We start from the raw sequence: 8967 nt of genomic DNA, 5'->3' as shown, positions 1-8967 counted from the left end.
AAGCTGGAGTTCCAGCACCATTACCCGGAAGTCCTGTCTGCCCTGAAGGTGCCCAAGAAGAGAGGCAGGAAGCCTGGTTTCAAGGTATGAAGGCTGTCTGTATGGGAAATTCACAGCGCAAAGGTTTCGATATGTCTAGTGCGTTTTGCTTATTGATTCATTCAACATATTGGGTCATATGTTCTTGCGTGTGTGCATTTGTGTGTGCATGTGTGCATACATTCTCATACGTGTGTGTGTATGCGTGCATACATTCTTGTCTGTCTGTGTGTGTCTATGTGTGTGTGTGTGTGTGTGTGTGTGTGTGTGTGTGTGTGTGTGTGTGCAGCTGAAGCCCAGGATGCTGATGTCCCCTCTAGCCGACTCCCCCCCCAGCAGCACCCCGGAGCTTGAGCTGAGCTCCATCCCGCAGGACGCGGCCATCGTCCCCCGCTCAGCCACGCCCCAGGCCCATACAGGTACCGACACACACACACACACACACGCACGCACGCACGCACACACACACACTCACACGCACACGCACACGCACACATACACCTATGCACACACATGTGCACAAACACACACACACACACACGCGCACACACATACACCTATGCACACACATGTGCACAAACACACACACACACACACACACACACACACACACACACACACACATATACACACACACACACACACACACATAGTTGAGTAAAATGCTGAAATGTTAATGTTCTTCTTGGCTCCTTCGGAGAAAGCCTCTGGGTACACACACACACACACGCACAGAAACAAACATAGCATTCAGGTATGCAGTTTCATCATACATCATCTGTCCTTGATTTGAGAGATCTCTCTCCTGGGCAACACATTCTCATTCTGAGTTCGTCAAAAATCAACGCCAGGGGTTTCGGCGTCAACTGCTGACGCAAAGGGTGTCCTTGTGCGTCTTCATTCGACGCAGGGGGTTTGAAATCCCTGCACGGCGATATCTGACGCCCAGGCAAATCGCTCCCGCAAATCTTTTTTTCGTAGGATGGTAGGGGCAAGTACCGCCTTTTAGGGTTAGGGTTAGGGTAGTACTGGTTAGGGTTAGGGTTAGGGTAGTACTGGTTAGGGTTAAGGTTAGGGTAGTAGGGGTTAGGGTTAGGGTTAGGGTTAGGGTAAGGGTAAGGGTTACGCACTCATCACTGTTCGCCGTGGAGGGATTACATTGTAATGAGTTGAAAACCCCCTGTGTCGAATGAAGACGCACAAGGACACCTTTTGCGTCGGCAGTTAACGCCAAAAGCCCCTGAGTGTGTCGATTTTTGACAAACTCAGAGTGCGACTACATTTTAATTCCAAACATGAATGCTTTGAGGCAGCTTCACAAAGCCTTCTGTTCCATGAAGGCTGCACTTGTGAAACAGCAGCCTGTGTGTGTGTGTGTGTGTGTGTGTGTGTGTGTGTGTGTGTGTGTGTGTGTGTGTGTGTGTGTGTGTGTGTGTGTGTGTGTGTGTGTGTGTGAATGGAGAGAGTGAAAGAGAGTGAATTTTGTTTTTGTTCTCACATGCTCAATTGAAATTACAAGTCTCATTATGATCATATTCACACGATACATTTACTAGTTACTAGCTAACTCTTTATTCCCAAATGCTTTAAAATGGCTTTGCAAATATTTGCATTGCAAATGGTAGAATCTAGGACCAGACCAGACCACTCTGTAAAGCATAGGATATGCCTGATGTTAGTCTTTCAATTCTCTCTCTCTCACAGACAGACACACACACACACACACACACACACACACACACACACACACACACACACACACAGGCAGACATGTAAAGCAGCGCTTAAATTCAGGAGGGGAAAAAAAGAATGACATACATTAAGGGAATCTGATTTAAGATTATCTCGGAACAGCTTACTGTATATTGTATACATCATTTATGTGAGTCTTGGTACAGAGTATAATTGCAATTTAATTAACTTTCCTTTTAATTAACTTTGTTGGATACCTTTGTTGGATACCAACACAAGCATGTTCATGTCTTTGTGTGGGAAGATGTTTCAACGCAAGTTATACCTATAGGACATATTGAGGTTATTGCCTCCTAGAGCAGGGATATCCAGAACAGAAAGATTACCGTGTATTACATTGCACAATACAAACACTAGTCTACCATTGGCATGAAAACTTAAGCCCTGCAGTTTCATATATATGCATGAGTGTGTGCATGCATGTGTTGGTATGTGTGTGGTATTGTGCAGCTTGATATGTCTATGGATGGGAATATGGTGAATAATACATTCCAATCCAGTGATTTTTCTTTCACAATTTAATTGATATTAAACATAAACGACACAACTTCAACCTTTTTCTGTGATAAATGGGACAACAGGTAAAACTTCCCTTTCACAGCACAATTAGGGGTCATAACAGAGCTCAGACAAAGAACATCGTGCATTAAATCAAGGGGATGGCTTCAATGGCAATTTGACGTCCCCTCTATTTCCAATTTGCAGGCTGTTGGTGCTTGAGGCTTTTCTAGACAGACAGCTCGGTAGCCGTTTTTCTTTCTTTATTAAAGACAGTTTCCAAAATGACACATTCAAACATTTCATGTCCGGCACAACGCTGTGGTTAACTAGCAGGACCGTTTAAAATGAGACCCACTCATTGGATTTTATAATGCATGGTAACGTCTTCTTAAGACTTATGACTAACTAAGACAGGGAAATAGAGTGTAAACAAATAGACCACGGATCCTTTATCCATGATTCTCTGTATCAACGGCCAAATACTAACTGAACTCCTTGCTACCTCAAATTTTTTTCACAACACCTGCACATTCCTTATGGCACACAGTACGACTGGTGAACGGGATGATCGTCTTCACACCTTCCTAATAAACCAGAGCTGTGCTGACATCACTCCCTGCCTCCTTCTCCCTCAGCAGAGACCTCGGTGCCAGACGACTTCCTGTGCGACCCGGTGGACTCAAAGCGTTACGCCGTCGACCCCAGCGACTCGGCCTTTGGCGTCATGGCAACGGTGTTCCAGCCCAAGCATTACGGTTACCGTGGCAGCAGCGGCTGTTCCAACCCCATGGCCATGTGCAGACAAGCATCCAGTCCCAGGAACTTCCAGGACCCAAACAGAAACACAGGTGAGTGCGTTCAAGGGTAGTGTGGTGGCTAGAGTGTTCAAATCCCAGGCCAAAGATTCTGGGTTCGATCCCCAATGTCTGTGACCTGGCTCAGATGTGGGCATCTTTAAAGGGGACATATTATACCACAGGGTGTGAGTGTGATCATCCATCACAAGCCGTTTTGAAAATGTGCCGCTTCTGACACCACAGGTGTATGACGGATAGATAAGCAACGTTTACTACATTCCACTGGGTAGGCTGCTAGACTGATCTATCCAGCACACATCTAGGTGGGCACGCCCACCTGTGATGTCAGAAGCACTTTTTCAAAACGGCTTGTAACGGCTAATCACACCACACCTCGTGGCATGTAATGGGACCTTTAATGGCTTGCTTGCCAAAGAAAGCAAACGCTTATATCATCAACCACCTTGGAAGAACTGCCATCTTTATTCATGTCTGAAAGTCCTTGTTCCAGTGGAAGGTTTAAAAGGATATGTAACAGATGACTGATGAATCTCAACTCTGGTCATACTTATCATTATTGTTGCACTCTTGTTGTTCACGTGTCAACATGTCCTACCCCCTCCCTTGGTGGCATACAGCCTACAGCCCAGGTTCTGAGGCTGGGGACTGCAAACGTCCCGCTGGCAGAGACCCGTCAAGCTGGGGGGTAGAGGACGTGGTCTGGTTCCTCAAAGACTCGGACCCTCAGGCCCTCGGGCCGCACGCAGAAGCCTTCAGGAAACACGTGAGTACAGAGTACTCTCACAACACTACACAACACTACACAACACTACCACCGCTGGTACTAGCCCTAGGTTCAGGGGAAACCTCAATGAAACCGTGAGTTCAGAGTACTCTCACAATACTACTACTGCTAATACTAGCACTAGGTTCAGGGGAAACCTTTTGTACGAATTCAGCTTACTGCGGCTTTTACTTTTGTTCTGAGTTCCTTTTCCGGACTATTTTATTTGTTGGCTCAAATTAGGAATATAATATATTGAGCAGACAATAAAAACATTTAATTGCCAAATTCACCACCCACCACACATGGACGGTGGGTTGGGCAATTAACTATTTGTGTGTAAGAGTGATAAATCAAAATGGGGATTTATTCTCTCACAATCTATTTGGTCTGTGGAGGGGAAAGATGGAGAAAATCAATTTCTGTTAACAAAAAAAATCCATAGTGGAGGATTCTCACAAGGATATCTTCAAGGCTAGTGATTTATATCCTTACACATACCTCCTGTGGTGAACAATTGACTTGCGAGAAGATAATAGACATTGGATATATAGTGAATGATTGCCACCTGTGTCAATTGTATAACTACCCTCTGAATCTATACCTCAGAGGGCACTTCTGAATTGCTTATGAACATGTTCCTCCAGTTTTGCACTGAACTTAACAAAGGCAAAGTCTGTTCTCTTTCTTTAAGAATTCCCACAACCACAGTCCTGGTGGTGTCTGAAATAGCCCTTTGTAGCAACTTTAAGAGGGATGATCTCTTCCTCTGGTCTGCCTGTGTGTTCCAGGAGATTGATGGAGATGCACTCCTGCTGCTGAAGAGTGAGATGATGATGAAGTACCTGGGACTGAAGCTGGGGCCCGCACTCAAACTGTGCTACCACATCGACAGGCTCCGACAGAACCGACCGTGATTCGCCGGAGACGGGCCAAAAAAGCTTTCTCTCTGGACGGAGTAACCCTATTTAACCGTTTATTTCAGAAGATCCGTTCAAGATTTCACCTGTCGATAGTAGTTCACGACCGGCGTAGGGTCTCTACGTTTTTGGTCAGTTTTTCGTGCGCCACTGGTTCGTGGTTTGCTTCTCAGACACCTGAAGCAATATACATTACTGAGGCACGGGTTTGCATCTTTGTTTGCTAGGTTCTGAATGGATTTGGGTTAAAAGTAGTCCTCCTGGACACATGGCAGCTACGAATATGTGACCTGGAATAGCAAATGTTTTCGTTTTTTTTATTATCGTCTCATTTTCTGATCCAGCAAAATACTAACTCCAACTGCATTTGTCTGTACCTCCCCGCCACATTTGAACTCTCTGTAAGGCTGGTCGTTTGATCTGTGGCTTGCTGTACAGTTCCTTTTGACTTCTTGATATTTAAAATAGGACTGAGAGTCTTTTATTTGTGGAATCCAAACAGAAAACAGATCTGATAATATATCTCTGATATCTCGCCGTCCTTTCATGACCAACAAAACCAAACATGGTGCTCAGTTGGCATGACAACGAATTACCTCCATGTTTTCAGTGCACGCTGTTCTCCTCCACATCAGCAGGTGCAGCATACACATTTTCACCACCAACAAAGAAGAAAGGAAAATAAACACTCTCAGCCTTTGTGCATTCCAACAGTGCAGACTTGTAAACCTGTTCACTTTTACCGGGAACGCCCATTGGGATTTCCTTCCAATAGGGTTCAACTGAGAGGAATGTGTAGCAGAATCCTGTGACTTGAAGGACCCTTTTCATAGTGTTTATTGGAATAACCACTGCCATTATGTGACATGACTTCAGGTACCCTGCAATCAACAATGTTGCAACTTCTCCGCAAGGTTGCTGTTCATGTATGTTTTTATGCTTATACACACATACACATGCACACACACACACACACACACACACACACACACACACACACACACACACACACACACACACACACACACACACACACACACATATACACACACACACCGTTTGAGGATTTAATTATTGAAGAATTCATTTTTGTATTAATTAATAACTTAAAATTGACAGTGTGGATTGTTGTTGAATAAAGGCTGTTCATAATTTATAGAGAGCTCTCTGTTCTCAGTATGAATGAATGCTCAATCTCATTCACAAACAATCAAGTGATCAGATCACTTTCGTTGTCTTGGGCTAATATATGTATATGTAACATTATATAATTGTGTTGTCTCTTCATGGATTATTGCATTTTCTATATACTCGTATAAAAATGTTAACGTTTAATACTCTTTATTGTCATATTGTGCCTTCAGGGCCAATAGGTTGTTTCCTGTTTTGTTTCTATTTGTAAATTTGTATAAACATTTTATACTATTGAATTATAATTATAAAAGTGAAAATATTCATTATCTCCTTCATTAAGTATTTATTATTTCAGAGTATGCATTCAATATATGTACAACATGTGAGTGGCTTTTTGTGTGTTGCCGCGAGAATACTGGTTATCGCGCGACTAGATACCTCCTACTTCCTGTATCCAAAATTATCCATGCTTTTTGTACGACTCAATTTATCTGTCAGACAGAGGTGAATATGGCAGACATCTCAGAGAGGACGTTACAAGTTGCGATTGCGATTTCGTTTGTGGTCGGATTCGCATCGGGCTGGCAAGCAAACCGAATGAGACGACAGTTTCTGGATTGGAGAAAGAAGCGTCTACAGGCGAAACTCACTGAAACACAGAAGAAATTGGATTTGGCCTGAATGGTAAGATCACCTTGCTTGAATATTATATAATACATGCATATTTGGGTTTATGCTAGGTCACATATATTTAATTATTGTGGTGTTCTACATAGGTTATTACCAAACCAGTTATTACTAACCTATGATTAATATGTTATGATATAACTGATGATGAATGCCTCACGACTTATAAAACAAGCTATCCCCGTATGCTTTAGTGTAATATCAAAACAGAGAATTGTAGCTTTTAGTAGTTTATAGTAGTTTCTAAATCCATCGTTGACACAAATAATGTAATAACGATAGTTCTATTCACACAGGCGTTAACATTATAGCCTATAATGAATGACAGCTCACCATGAATCATGTGTTCTGCTGTCACTCATTCCTGTGTAGCCTGATCATGTTGTACTAAGTCGTGTTTCTTGTGTTTCAGGTTCGGGGAGCCTGCTGTTATGAATGCTTGTAAACACCGTGGAGATACTTTTCCTTGGATGTTCCACCGCGGGCCCTTGTGGATCTTGGGATGAGTGGACTGAAGGTCTAACGTGTGGGGAAATTATTTTTCTCCTTCACTTTTTCTGACATCCACGTTTAATATGAATGGACAACCTCTCTGCACTCACGTATCCTGAAGCTGGAGGGATCTTTGTCTGAGCATAATCTGTGTTATCTATCCGAGCCATTGTCTTACACTAGCCTAATAGAATTAGGATTTCTGTAACGTTATACACATCATGCGATATGCCTGGCAAAAATAAATGCATTTTTACAAACATAGCATTTGTATTTGCATTGTATCTGTATTTACATTATGATAACAATATCGAAGGACATTGTAAATAGTAAATGTGTGTTTGTTTTCTATAGCCGTAAAACCCTCTGAACCTTTTTCTCAAAATGCCTGTTTCTACCAAAAACAGGCTTAACTTTTCTGAGGTGTAGGATAGTGTGAAGTGTGTGTGTGTGTGTGTGTGTGTGTGTGTGTGTGTGTGTGTGTGTGTGTGTGTGTGTGTGTGTGTGTGTGTGTGTGTGTGTGTGTGTGTGTGGATTTAAATAGATATAGGTATATCGTTTGATCAATCGAGATATATATATATATATATATAGATAGATAGATAGATCAAGACTTTATGCACTGTGAGAATTCTGGCCAGGCTCCAAAATAGGACCACAGAAATAGTGCCTTTGGCAGCACAGGACCTGTCAGCCAAAGGCACTATGCATAATATTCCAGTTGTGGGGAACCCCACACTGCCTCTGCTGGCCGAAACCAGGAACACCTGGCAAATGCTGTATGCGTGAGCTGAGCCTCATTAGGACTCCCTTGAAAAAGAGATTTTAAATCTCAATGGGAAAATTTCCTGGTAAAATAAAGGTTAATAAAAAATAATAGTAATAATAATACATTAGAGCCGATATACCCATGTGCCCATTCAACCTGCACCAATGAACATGTTACATTTGGCTTCATGGATATACAATATAAAAATGAAAAAGAATGCAACAAATATAGAATGTAGACAATACATTTTGAGTGCATTAGTGCTCATTATACATTTTACAGTATAAGTTCATTGGTTAAAACAATCTAGCTGAACAATCAGAAAACAATTTTCTTACAGTAAACTGTTCTAAAGTATTGTACTTTATATAGACTTATACTAATATACAAGTATTTACATCCATGTATGGTTATTTAACATTTGATAATTTCTTTCCTCTGCATTCTATTCACACAATAATACATTCAATGTCGCAGCTGATCTGTTCAAATGGCGTTTTAAATGGAGTACGTGTAGGCCTATAGGAATGTCAACATAGTCCATCACCTACCCCCTGTGGCCAAGTCTAATGAAACGTGTATTTACCGCCACCCAGCGGCCCCATCATTTGCTGAGAAAGAATGAAGGGGAGCACACACAGATGTCATCCTGACCAGTGTGCGAATTAAGGGGGAGCAGGGGGAGCTATAGCTCCACTAGTGGTGAGATGAGCTCCCCTGGAAACATGGTTTGTGAAATTTTGGGGGAGCTCTAAAATATTGATATCATAGCCAAATAAATGCTATTTTGGATATGGTTTTTCTCAAATGTGTAAAATAAGTAAATAAAATTATATTTTGAGTCAATGATTCATGAAAAAAAGTAGCCTAATGCTTGTCATTACCGCGCTAGAGCCACTCGAAGCGTGGGGGCACTGCCTGCAGGCAGCCCCACTATCCAGTCACCTGTGCGCCTGTAGTTTATGTGTCTCTCCAGGCAGTGAGAGGGTTGTGTTATGTTATAGCGGTTCTATTAATAATAATGGCATAATGTTCATGGTTAGGCTGCCGCTATAGGCTGGCTGCTCTTAACGCGTGTGTTCGGCTCTGTGT

The 8967-nt window shown here is 42.4% G+C and overlaps 2 protein-coding genes across 3 annotated transcripts in view; both read left to right on the top strand.

The window, feature by feature from the left end:
* The window catches only part of scml4 (Scm polycomb group protein like 4), an 11408-nt gene extending 5254 nt beyond the window's left edge, over positions 1-6154 (top strand). For both annotated transcript variants that reach the window (XM_084483483.1, XM_084483482.1), the window contains exons 2-6: positions 1-84; positions 329-458; positions 2928-3140; positions 3728-3873; positions 4665-6154. The exon at positions 1-84 is cut by the window's left edge and continues 122 nt beyond it. In XM_084483483.1, the coding sequence (XP_084339609.1) occupies positions 1-84; positions 329-458; positions 2928-3140; positions 3728-3873; positions 4665-4790 (699 nt within the window). In that variant the 3' untranslated portion in view covers positions 4791-6154. The remainder of the gene's footprint in view (positions 85-328; positions 459-2927; positions 3141-3727; positions 3874-4664) is intronic.
* Positions 6155-6390: 236 nt separating this feature from the next.
* lnc.lemp (lncRNA encoded micropeptide) lies at positions 6391-7370 on the top strand. Its single transcript, XM_084483792.1, has 2 exons — positions 6391-6611; positions 7027-7370. Exon 1 carries the CDS (start codon positions 6438-6440, stop codon positions 6606-6608), a length of 171 nt encoding a protein of 56 aa, XP_084339918.1. The 5' UTR covers positions 6391-6437; the 3' UTR covers positions 6609-6611; positions 7027-7370.
* Positions 7371-8967: the final 1597 nt, after the last annotated feature.

This window comes from Micromesistius poutassou (genome assembly GCF_964030765.1).
Source record: "Micromesistius poutassou genome assembly, chromosome: 19".
Classification (NCBI taxonomy): domain Eukaryota; kingdom Metazoa; phylum Chordata; class Actinopteri; order Gadiformes; family Gadidae; genus Micromesistius; species Micromesistius poutassou.
The sequence above is the reverse complement of the archived record's forward strand: the minus strand, read 5'-3'. Positions and strand labels throughout refer to the sequence as shown.